We start from the raw sequence: 13,217 nt of genomic DNA, 5'->3' as shown, positions 1-13,217 counted from the left end.
AACCTGCAGTGAATCCCAGAAAAGACACTATGACCTCTAAAATAAAGCCCTCATGGTGCTTGGAGTACATTCAGAGTGGCAACCCCTTTTCAACCAGCAAGTCAGTGACTACTCTTTATCACTACTGCTAATGCCTAGTTTACACTACACGATTTTTCCCGATTTTCGCTCGCTGACAGGTCGCCGTTAGATGTGGCAGCTCGGAGGCAACTCAGTGTTCTCTCAGGGCTCAAAAATCAGCTTTTGATCGTTGTGTGTGAACTGTTCAAGAACTCGATCCGAGAGGCTCGCCGATCACTCTCAGACTTAAGAAAAATATCTAGCATGTTAAATATCTGGACCTCTTGGCGACTCAAAATCATGTACTGTGAAAGGTGTTGCGATCAGGTTGTAATTGTTATGAATGCAAAATAAAGGAGGAAAACCCGGGGGGGGGGGGGTTGTAAATATGTGAAACAGGGGCATAGTGCATCGGCACACACAAGCTTTACAGTATTTGTGACTTCCACGCCAAACCATTATACCAATGTTGCATTGCAAAAAATATTTATTTACATTTAAATTTCAGCATTTAGCAGATGCTTTTATCCAAAGCTCAAGTATACAATATAAGCAATTGAGGGTTAAGGGCCTTGCTCAAGAGCCCAACAGTGGCAACCTGGCAGTGGTGAGGCTTGAACCCGCAACCTTCTGATTACTGGACCAGTACCTTAACCACTAGGCTACAGCTGCCTACTATTTGACTTCCAACTCTCTCTGCAGAACAGACAATCCCTGTTGGCCGTGTAACCAAACCCACTTCTTCACCCAGATGCATTTATTTTTCCTATTTGCTTGTCTTTAACCTTGGTACTCATCAGCGCTCAAACAACTTTGATCGCTCACTTCTTGCTGACGTGCATTTTTGGACATCGTCACTTCTCGCGTGTGTTTTTGGGAAACCAGACAGACTCGTCTGAGATTCCACATGGTGATAGATCGTGTAGTGTGTAATCCCCTAACGCAGATCAGTCATGTAGTGTGACTTGAAAGACTCCCGATTACAAGAGATCCAGTGGTGTAGTGTGAACTCTACAGCGATCTGAACAACTTGAAAGTCATGTAGTGTGAACTTGACATAAGAGACTTGAGAGGTGTAGTAAATGGTTACCTCACTTTATTGCTCTACTATTTCTGAATGACATAACCTAACTAATAAACAGCAGTATCAGTTGTTTTAAACTTTACAGAATAAAGGTTGAGAAAAAGTCCAAAAAGCTTAAGCTATCATACTACAAAAAGTACTTTCCCCAATAAAAAAAATGGGGGAACACATTGATTTCACTATAATACTTATGAATACTTGTGAATTAAGAAGAGAACCATGTTTCTGTATTTCCCAACCAAAAAAGAAATTGAAAAAGGTGAGGCAGCATCCAAACCAGAATGGCAGTAAAGCATGCCAAGCAGACAAGCTCAGGTAAAGTGGTGGCTTAATGATTTCACATTTCAACTACATCTTCTGTTGTTTTACCCCGAGGTTAAAGACGGCACGTCGAGACTGCTGTGCCAACAATGCTGCTCCTGCTAGATGTGACTGGTACCTGCCTTGTTTGCACCAAAAATGTCAAGAACTCACTACGGACTTTATTACAGACAAATAATGAAGAACTCCAATTATTTTTTGCTAGTTATAACTATTAGTTTAATTTAATTTTGTGTATGTATGATTTGTGTCAATCCTATTTATTTAAATTATCCTCCAGGCCACCCAAGAAGGATGGGGGTCCCTGCTGAGTCTGGTTCCTCTCAATGTTTCTTCCCGTAATTTTAAGAGAGTTTTTCCTTGCCATTGTCGCCCTCAGCTTGCTCAACAGGGGTTTTTGGTCTGTAGGTTTTGGATTCTGTAAAGTTGCTTTGAGACAATGTTCACTGTAAAAAGTTCTATACAAATAAAATTGACTTTTCAGAGACTGGAAGAACAAGCATTTAGTTGCATTATTCCGTTGAGTCAAACACTTAGTTCAAGACAGACATCTAGTTCGATCCCCCCTTACATTATTAGTTATTTCTGATTTGCCTGTTATGAGAGAGGAGGATTGTTCATATGTGTAATGTGTCAGATAGCCTCACTTAAATCTGAAGATTGACCTATACAACTGAACATCTGGACAATTAGCTAAGCATGTCTGGATTTACAATCAAGTAAGATTGAGTGTCCTTTGCCCAGTAATGGATCGATGGCCTGTGCAGGCTGTATCTGGGATTGCTGACCCTAATCCAAAAGCAAACAGACAATAAATGAATAAATGAAACTTGATAAAGAAGGTATGGATTTTTTTTGCAAAGTCACACTGAAGAAAAACAACTGAACAGGAAATAACACATTAATCAGTGTTGTTTACAGAATCTTTGGCTAGACAATGTAATCAGTATTGAAAGCTTTCTAGCCTGTTTTAGACCATTAAAAGGGGAGTTAATTAAACACATGATTACACACATTCAATTAAAACAGGAGTATAACAGTAAAGTGCACACTTAGGATCAGGTTTAAGTAATATTCCACCTTCTAGATGTTTAACTTTTGGAAGTATGACACTGCCATCTAGTAGACACATTTTGCGAACGGTCTTCCTTGCTGGGCAAACAGCATTTACCATTCTCAACAGAAAACATATTACAACTATCAAATTCCAGAACTTTCTATTACCCAGCTAATTTTACTATTTGTTCTTACTTGTGGGCTGTGCCACTTATTGCATGTGCAAAACAAAAATGACAGTTTTTTTGATAGTAGTTCCTCCCCCTAAACAAGAGAAGTTAATACATCCCTTACAGGAAGCACATTTTAATACAGAATTACTATACATTTGTATTTATTTATTTTGAAATATTCAAAATGGGGGACAAAAAAGCAAGAATATTTAATGTTAATTCATTTTCATTAACTGCTTCATCCTCATCAGAGTTGCCGTAGGTTTTACCAGGAAAGAATATTATTATTATATACTCTTTAACACAAGATTTCATGTTTTATCTGCTCAACTTCATCTCATTTGTTAATATACCTTAATTCCTGCATTTCAGGCCTGCAAAACATTCCAAAAAAGTTGGGACGGGGGCAATTTAGGGCTAGTAATGAGGTGATTCCAAACAGGTGATGTCAACAGGTGATTGTAATCATGGTTTGGTACAAAAGCAGCATCCAGGAAAGGCTGAGTCTTCAATGAGCAAAGATGATCAGAGGATCTCCAGTTTGTCAACAAATGCATGAGAAAATTATTGAAATGTTCAAAAAAAGTGTGGAGAATTTTAAAACGCAAAATGTGACGACGACCCCGTACTGTTGCACATCTTAAGACGTGTTTGCAGCCAAAATGTATTTTAAGTGTGGTGAAAAAAAATGGCAACATTACAAAGTGGTAAATGCTTTACTGTCCCAATTTTTTTTGGAATGTGTTGCAGGCCTGAAATGCAGAAATAGATGTTTATTAATAAATGAAATGAAATATCTCATGTTTATCCTGTCTGCATTCAAAAGTCAAAGTGAATGTAAGAAACTCTGTATTTTTTATTATTTTTTGCATTTTCTATGCTGTCCCATTTTTTTCTGATTTGGGGTTGTATATTACAACTTGTATATTACATTAATTGTAAGTTTTATACTATATTGCTATGTTGATACTGTATTGGTATACATTAATTTTATTATTAGAAGGGGTGGCTAAATTCATGTGATTTTTTTTACTCCTTTAGCATGAAAGATGGTCCATTAAACACACAGTAGACTGGTCTCAGCAGCTGTATTCTGTGTTCTCAGCATTTTATAACAACTTGATAACAGGACAACCGTTCACTTTCAAGAGTATAGGTGACTTTTGAAATACAGGCATGATGTGCTAAAGAACTAATAACATGTACAATGCTTTAGGTCAGATTAGAGCTTCTCCGAAACAGTGATGATTTGTAGGTTCACCTGTCCTTCCACAATTTACCAGCACAAGAACTGCAAGGCACTAGCAATTCAGCAATTCAAGTTCCCTCACTTTGTTTGGCAATTCTCTTTTAATGTAATATCCATGATTGGTTTAATCAATTGTTTGTCTGTTTTTCATTTAAATGGCATCTAAAATTTTTATTTTATTTTTATGTGACATCTCGTACCAGATACCCATAAGGATTAAAGGCATAGTATTTCATAATTAGAAAATACAATGAATATAATATAAACATACAGTGATTAAAAAGGGGCGGCACAATGGCTCGGGTTCGATCCCCAGGTGGGGCGGTCCGGATCCTTTCTGTGTGGAGTTTGCATGTTCTCCTCGTGTCTGCGTGGGTTTCCTCCAGGAGCTCCGGTTTCCTCCCACAGTCCAAAAACATGCAGTCAGATTAATTGGAGACACTGAATTGCCCTATAAGTAAATAGATGTGTGTATGTGTGTGTGTGTATGTGAGTATATGTGTGTCTGCCCTGCGATGGACTGGCGCCCTGTCCTGGGTGTTACTGTGTGCCTTGCGCCCATTGAAATTGAAATTGAAATTGAAATCGTTACATTAAATATGTTACACAAAATGTATTTTATTTGTTTGCTTAATGTTTTTTGTGTTGTTTTGTTTTATGGAACAAAGATGAGGAATAATTGTAATTGCAGTACTGAAAAAAACCTTTAACTAGATAGTTAATGGACAGATCCTAACTGACTTTCAAAAATGAATCATGCATCATTGACTCTACTTCGTCTGTTAGCACATTGAAATCAGCATGACATTTCCTATGTGGACGACTTGCTCTGTCTTTCACACAATTATACAGAGTTTTATGCATAGTGTCTTTTCCTCCAATAGCACAAAGAGCATCAAGCTGTTTATGTGGGTCATGCGGTATATCTGGGCATCGCAGAGCTTTAAGAACGGTGGGCGCAAACTTGCCATAATGTGCAGTGGAGCATAACACGAGAGGACATGTCTTATCATGCAGCCGGTCAGCCACAACTTTAGCGACAGCAGTGTGAGTGTCCATTATGTAGGCTGTCTTGGAGTGCACCTCCTGTATGGCTGCCAGACATTCATCTTCTGAGCACCATCCAGCCTGGACACCTTGCTGTATCCTCTTTAATAAATCTTTGGGCACTGTAAAGCACTGGTCTATCTCTAGGGTAGTAAACAAATTCTGGACAAGCTTAGTGTCTCCACCTGTGGCATAATGCAAAAATCTTTCCAGATTGGATGACTTTAAAATGTCAATTGCAGGAGAAATAGAGGGTATTAGCTTTCTGCCTCGCAGATCATAGCATCCCAGTGAGATAAAGTCAGAGACAATGCAGTTATGATTAGATGCACAAATGACATTCCTAATTGGGATGCCCATTTCTTTGGCATAGATGGCAGACATGGCATTCCCAAAGTTTCCAGTTGGAATGCAGACATCGATGGGATTTCCAAATTGGACCACACCATCTCTGAGAAGATCCAGGTATGCCGAGGAGTGGTAGATCACTTGTGGGAGGAGCCGTGCCCAGTTGATGGAGTTGGCTGTGCTGAGATTGGTTGCATACTCCACAGCAAAGTGACCCATCAGTAGTGAGTGGTTGAAGATCTTCTTGATGCTTCTCTGACAGAAGTCAAAATCAGAAAGGACACTCAAAGCCCTGGCATTGCCTTCGTTAAAACTAGTCATCTGCAACTTCTGGATGGGACTTACACCATCCTCAGGAAAAAAGATCAACACACCAATGCGCTGCCTATCACTTTCACTAAGATTCCTGAACCCACTAAGAACCGCACTTCCTGTATCGCCAGATGTGGCCACCAGAATCAGATAGTTGCACATCTGTGGAATGCAGTGAGCAAAAAGCTTGGGCATTAACTGCAGTGCTAGGTCTTTAAATGAGGCAGTAGGACCATGAAACAGCTCCAGGACATACTGATTTTTATCAAGAAGCTTTACAGGTGCCACCTCTTTACTGGCAAAGTTCTGACCGTAGGCTTGGTTAACCATTAAGCGAAGTTCTGTTGGAGTGACATCCACTGGATGAATGCACTTCTCAAGAATTACTAAAGCACGATCAGTGTAAGACATTCCAGCCAATCTTATCCATTCCGAAGGTTCTAGTTTTGGGAATCCCTTCTTTGGCACGTACAGACCACCATCTTGAGCTAATCCTTCCACAACTACATCACTAAAGAACTTTGGGTCACTACCACCAGGATGATCACTCCTAGTGGAACAGTAGGTCTCCGATTCAGAGTATCTATGCAGAACCTTCAGAACCTTTTCTGCCACTTCTGCTACACTATCCCCTCTCCCACAAAACACTCTGGCATCAAGCCACTTCTCATAAAACTGCTTCCTGTACTCTAATATCTCTTTTATAGAGCCCCCAGTTTCCTGCCCCACAATTCTGTTCACTTTCATTCTGCCAAGTCTCTCCAGGATGTCTTCGGTGTCCACGTCCATGTACAGAGTGAGCCCAAAGCGTTTTAAGTGCCTCATGGCATCCGAATGAAGTGGGTTCGAGCCAGTCAGTGAAATAACACACCCAGAGGCAGAAAAATTGCACACAGCCTGTCCCTCCTCTTGCAGAAAAGCCTTGTCTCCAACGTTGGCCAGCTTCTCTGCCACAGGTATGCCCCATGTCTTCTCAAGAACATCGTCATCTATATCGATAACGGGTTTTCCAAGTTTGTCAGCCAAAATTCGGCCCACTGATGTCTTTCCAGCTCCAGGAGCACCCATGAGGAGAATATTTCTCTCCTGAAGACACTTAGTGGACAGCCATGCTGTTAAAATTTTCAAAGCAGGGTGAGCAGGACAGAGCAAGATCTGTCGGTATCTAAGTCTCTTAATTGTAGCCAAAAAGTGATGCAAGGGATTAGCAGCCATCTTGATGTAGTAATTTTAGGAATCTGCAGGAAAAAATAATAACATTTAATTTAGTCCCATTGGTAACAGCAAACCAGAGCATAGAATAGTACAATTCACTCCAGAAGTATTAGCATAATTTCACACTGCAATGAGAAAAATCCTAACTTTAACAGTAATGTTTTTCCATAATCAAGAAATAATTATTTTTGTGCCACATTTTTTTACATCACTAGAAATTCCTAAAACAAACATGTAAGCAAAGCTTTTTCAGTTATATATTATTTTTTAAAGTTGATTACAGTGTCTGGAAACATTTAAGCTGTCATACATGACATCCTGCTTCACTGGGGTAAATAAATGAATTGATGCAGAGACCAAATTCATTCTTCAACATGGGGTAAGTGTATTGTTGACCAGGCGACATGATGGCTCGGTGGGTAGCACTGTCGCCTCATGGCAGGAAAGTCCTGGGTTAAATTCCAGGTGGAGCAGTCTGTGTCCTTTCTGTGTGGAGTTTGCATGTTCTTCCTGTGTCTATTAGCGCTTTTCCACCAAAAGAACTCTGGTTCTTGAACCGGTTCTGTTCAGGTTTCTTCAAACCTTGGTGTTTTGTAGAGAACCGACCCGCGTTTCCACCAGTTTTTGGGAACCGAGCCTGCGTCATCAACGGTGGGCGTTACATAAAGAAAGTAAAGAGCAGCATCATGATGGCGGAGCGTGTAGATTACCTGCGAGCAGTTGTGCTGTTGTTACAGATGTTCGTTTTTATGCAAAAAGCATCGTTCAACTATTGGTGATAAGAAGACGTAGACGTGTTTGTCACAGTTGTTGTTTTCTTTAGTTCATTGACGTAAGAAGCGTGTTGCGCTTCGCTCTCACCGCGACCCTTGGCACAAATAGCCGATTTGCTCAGCGCTCGGTTTGAGCGATAAAATGTCACTAAAGTTCCACCATTTGTGTGAAACAACCATCAAATCCAGTCTAATAGCTCCACATGTATCTGTGTTAAGCTGGATTTACTTCACATGTGGTGGTTTTGCAGCTCGGGGTTCTGAATCCGCTTCTCGGAAAAGTCGAGAAGCTTCACCTAAAAAAGTGTAACGTGGCTGAATGTACTAAAAGTACGACATAGAAACACTCAATTTCTCTCTGTTATTACTGGTTATAAGTGCTCTGTACTGCCCAAATTCATTGCTCATTGTTTTAGTACAACAAGCCACATTAAGCTTTATTTTTTCACGTTAAGCATTTTTGGTACTGTCCGGGTCACTTTTACCACATCATATCACAGTTCATCGCTTTTAAAATATTAGCGAATATCAGAGGCAAACTGGCTCAAAATTTAATCAGGTGAACAAGTGCAGCACAAACGAGTATTAACCAAGTATTCTGTGGTGCCAGATTAGAACACTAGTTTGCTGTCTGGAACCTCTTTTTTTGGTGGAAACACGCGGAACCGGTTTAAAATCAAGTTCGCGAACCATAACGGAGCCGGATCTGCGTTGGTGGAAAAGGGGTATATGTGGGTTTCCTCCGGGCGCTCCGGTTTCCTCCCAAAGTCCAAAAACATTTGCCCTGTTATGGACTCTCGACCTGTCTGGGACATTTCCTACCTTTTGCCCAGTGAACTGTACCCACCTTGACCCTGAATAGGATAAAGCAGTGTTAAAGCAGAGAATGGATAAATGTATTGTTGCCCTTCAGACGTCAGAACACGGCTATAAAATTCCCAGATCTACAGTAAGGGGCAATAAGCTAATAATCAGCTGGAACTGTAACAAACTAAGACGCAAGTTTATTTTGTCCCAATACATGGTGTGGATGGTAAAGAACATTTTAAATTAATCTGTCTGCCCTTGCCAAGAAGATAAAATAGGGTTATCATATGATCTCCCAGCAGGACAATGATCCACACAAACAGTGATGTCCTGATCAACATAAAAAGGGTTTACTGAGCACAAAATCAATCATCTACCATGGCCTTCTCAGTCCTCTGATACAAACCCTACAGAAAATCTTTGGTAGGAGCTAAAAAGGGGAGTACACAAGACAGGCTCATCTGGAGAGATTCTGTAGAGAGGAATGGTCTCAAATTCCCTTGTCTGTATTCTTCAACATTATAAGGCATTATAGAAGACTAGAAGTGCTGTTTCATCGGCGAATGGAAATTGTACAAAGTAATACAAACAAAGATGCCACTTATACTAATTGTGGCACATGTGGCTTTGTTAGAAATAATAATATTTTATTTATTTATCTGAATACATTTTGTTAAATTAAAGACTTTTTTTTCCATATTTTAGTGTGAAATTAAGCTCATTCACCAAAAGGTAATAAGGTTCATTGTTTTATAAGCTACAACCACCATACAGATGAATCATGTAGAAATATAATAATTGACTGTTGCTTTTGTTGCGCTCTGTACTCCACTGAGCAGCTGATGTGTAAATGGTGGAACATTCTTAGCACTGCATTGACACTAACATGGAAATGACATGGTTTATTTATTTATTTAATGTTTTACACTTTGGTTACATTCATGACTGAAACAGTAGCTACTCGTTACACAAGATTAATCAGTTTACAAGTTTAATGTCAAACACAGTCATGTACAATTTTGTATCTGGACTGTGGGAGGAAACCAAAGCTTCCAGAGGAAACCCACGCAGACACAGGGAGAACATGCAAACTCCACACAGAAAGGACCTGGACCACCCCACCTGTGGATCAAACCCAGGACCTTTTTGCTGTGAGGCAACAGTGCTACCTACTGTGCCACCGTGCCGCCCGCTAATCACATGGTAGTGTGTGTTGTTCCGTTGTGTGTAGCATATTATTGGGATGTATAAATACTGTATAACCTTACTGGCCTCTTTATTAGGAATACATACCCTTTTAGCACTGCCTGTAGGTGTACTGTACTGTTAGAGACACAATGTGTTCCTCTAGTTCTTTATCAGTGTGGGCTTACTTTTAGGGAAAATTCTTGCTTGTGGAATTTTCTTCTATTCTTTTTCTGCAAAAGCTTTCAGCCCATTGATTTTTATGGCTTCCATGCTACAATTGCTTTCTTTAAATCCCACCAAAGATTGTCTATGAGATTTAAATCTGAAGACTGAAAAGACTACTCCAGGGTATTCCAGGACTGATTCCTTATAGGAATGTAACAATGCACCACAAGACAGTTAAAAATCGGTGCACATGTGCCACGATTCGAATCCGTTATTCATTTAAGATGAATCGATATTCACTTCAAACAGCAGAGGGCACTGCCGCTATTCACCTCGCCTGGTTGACGGCACTTCACAAATTCCCCAGGTAGGGGATTTTCCAGCCAAATTTATTTATGTGAGGATACTTTCTTTATTAGTATTATTCATGTATTTATATAATGTTGGATTTATTGTAAAATTTCATTTCAGTTTTTTTTACACAATAAGCATTATTTGGCATAGTGTGTACTTATCTCAGAAATAAAAGGACATTCATTATTCAGAAAAGATAGATAGAAGAGCGAAATAATAAAAGGAAACTTTGTCATAATTTGTCTTCAATTTCATTTTGTTAAAAAAAAAATCGGGAGAAAATTGTATCGTGAACCCAGTATCGTGAATCGTATCGCATCGTGGGTAGAGTGTATCGTTACATTCCTATTAGGAACACATACCATTTTTAGCACTACCCGTAGGTGTACTGTACAGGTAGAGACACAATGTGCTTCTCTAGATTTTTATCAGTGTGGGCTTATTTTTAGATAAAAATATTGCTTGTGGCTATTCCTTTTGTGTGAAAGCTTGCTTTAAATCCAACCAAAGATTTTCTATAGGATTTAAATCTGAAGACTGAAAAGACTACTTCAGGGTATTCCAGGACTGATTCCTTAACAAAGCTTTTGTCAAATTGTAAGTGAACAAAACCAGCTCCTGCAGCAGAAATACATCCCCATATCATCACTGACCCATCTCTATGCTTGATTGTGGTGATGGTATTCTTTTGGTCATGAGCCTTGCCCTTCTTGCACCAGACATACCTCTCAGCTACATGGTCTGTGCGTCTTTCTCAAGAGTAACATGTGTCCAGCCATTAAGCTCTTGGTTGTTGAGTGATCTTCTAAACAAAATGTTGGGCTTTCTCCCACAGCCAGGCAGGTTTGCTGCTGTGCCATCAATCTGAAACTTTTAAACAATACTCCTAATAGTGTCTCTAGTAATGTTCAAGGTTTTAGAAATCTTATACCCATTGCTTTTTTGGTACAATGAAATGAGCTCCTTTGTCAGCTTTAATGACAACTCATAGTTTTCAGCATGATTGCAACATGTATTTAACACTTGAATCTTTGGGCGATGTTTATATAACACATCATAGGTGAAGCAAATTAGGTCTTCTGTCTATTTAATCAAGTTATACAGGTCATACAGAACTAAGACCAAGATTTTAAGATCAGCAATATTATGTATGGGTTGAACAAATACGTGACATAAACGTATTAACAAAATCTTCTACTACTCTTAAATATCATCCATTTTCTTTATTTGCTGCATCATTCAGCAATCAAAAATTGTGTGTGTGTGTGTGTGTGTGAGTTAGGGTTGCCAACCGTCCCGTAAAATACAGAATCATTCCTCATTTGGAAACTAAACGTCGTGTTCCGTATTGAACTGATACGGGACGCACTTCGTTTGGGAGAGAAATGCTGCAGATTAGACTGAGACGAGGCGATGTGTATGAAACAGAAGGAAACTGCTGCTACCGTGGGAATTAGAAAGTGTTTGGTTATTATTTTAAGTAGTATTCACTTTTAGTCTTAGTGACGCCGTGTGTGCGCAGGCATATCAGTATAACAACCTACTTATTACTCCGCTGTTTGAGCAGCATCACCCATATTTTTTCGCCCTAGGTTCGAATCCGGCTTAGGGCGAAACTAAAGTAACACAAGCAGGGCTGGCGCTATGGGGGTGCTGGGGTGGGCATTGCCCCCCTAGATTTTCTCACTGCCCCCCTAAGCAACGCAGTCCAGAACCGGGGCTGTCTGCATGTCAGTGTGAAGATGGATTATGTAAAAATTTTGTTTGCACTATTGAGAAAAAACGTTACATGATGTTCTTTATGCATGTTGTTTTGCCTAAAATATGGTTCTGATTTATTATTATTAAGAATGAAAATAATAAATGTTAAACAGCCTAAATAAAACATGTTGATAATGTTCCTATGATGGTGTAAGACCTGTTATATTTTTTTATAGGTGCAACCCCAACTGCCTATACCCCCACTCCCGCTCAGGTAAACACCCACCATCCCACCCCCCACCCTATGCCTTCCACCAATCCGCCAATCCGCCAGCCCAGGGTGTTCCTTATTTCCAGTTCTGAAAGTTGGCAACCCTAGTGTGAGTGTATTATTTGGCCCTAAACAGATACTACAGTGCAGCAGCTTATCTGAGCACAGTATCCGACCCTAAATTAAGAAACACCTTGACAAGGTACAGACTGAGCGCACACGCTGTGCCAGCACTGCACTCTCAGTACAGTAGAGACGGAACTGCACTTCTTCACCCAGTGTACCAAGTACCACCACATCGAGTCCCAATTGTTCCCCAAATTTAACACCATCATCCCCAACTTCAACTCCCTCCCAGAACCTGACAAACTGCCCCACCTACTGGGGGAGCACAGAGAGAGCTGCACACTAGCAGCACTCTACACACACACCTGCCACCAGGTGAGGGAAAGTGGGTGACCATGTCTCATACACACACGCACTGTTTTTATTATTATTAAATTTTTTTGCACCTGTTTGTATATATTTGTTCTTTCTTATTGTTATTTTACTTTTTCTGTGTAACTGAGCTTTGGCAATTCGAATGTCCTTATTTGTCATGCCAATAAAGCTTCTTTTGAGTTTGAGTGAAAGTTAAGTTAAAACGTAACGCTGAGAAGCTCAAGAACTTCACAAAGTACTTTAGTCTTACGTTATTTTAAAACGAACTGTAAGTCAAATTGTATAGAAACTAACTAAGAACGTTCTAACATAATATTGTAGTTATTTATGGTCAAGAATCAACGTAAGGTTTAGTAATAATAACGTTTAAAGATAACTTTACCTTACACTGTTTACACACTCCAGTACCTCAGCGCCATTTGTAAACAGTGCACAGTCTACGGCAGGCGAGACAGGACAATTAGCTTTCGCGAAAACACGGAACGATAACGTCTTTTAATTACTTTATATTAAAGCTATTTTATTCATTTCGATAACAAATTGTGTTTTTGTATAACTGTAGAGTATTGTTTATCGTTCTTGTTGTTAAACAGATTAGCTCTAAACTGCTCATTTATAAACCATGTGTAGAGCGTGCTGCAGTTGCGGGGCA

At 39.7% G+C, this 13,217-nt stretch overlaps 1 protein-coding gene across 1 annotated transcript; it reads right to left on the bottom strand.

Annotated features, from left to right (window-relative positions):
* Positions 1-1,341: 1,341 nt before the first annotated feature.
* On the bottom strand, positions 1,342-6,733 carry LOC134310421 (threonine synthase-like 1). The gene has a single exon (XM_062992012.1). It carries the CDS (start codon positions 6,716-6,718, stop codon positions 4,676-4,678), a length of 2,043 nt encoding a protein of 680 aa, XP_062848082.1. The 5' UTR covers positions 6,719-6,733; the 3' UTR covers positions 1,342-4,675.
* Positions 6,734-13,217: the final 6,484 nt, after the last annotated feature.

The sequence above is a fragment of the Trichomycterus rosablanca genome, chromosome 3 (genome assembly GCF_030014385.1).
Source record: "Trichomycterus rosablanca isolate fTriRos1 chromosome 3, fTriRos1.hap1, whole genome shotgun sequence".
NCBI classification, from domain to species: Eukaryota; Metazoa; Chordata; class Actinopteri; order Siluriformes; family Trichomycteridae; genus Trichomycterus; species Trichomycterus rosablanca.
The sequence above is the reverse complement of the archived record's forward strand: the minus strand, read 5'-3'. Positions and strand labels throughout refer to the sequence as shown.

Bases quoted from the DNA above. Each gene is read 5' to 3' on its own strand.
- LOC134310421 (XM_062992012.1), bottom strand. From the start codon at position 6,718: ATGGGTGCTCCTGGAGCTGGAAAGACATCAGTGGGCCGAATTTTGGCT.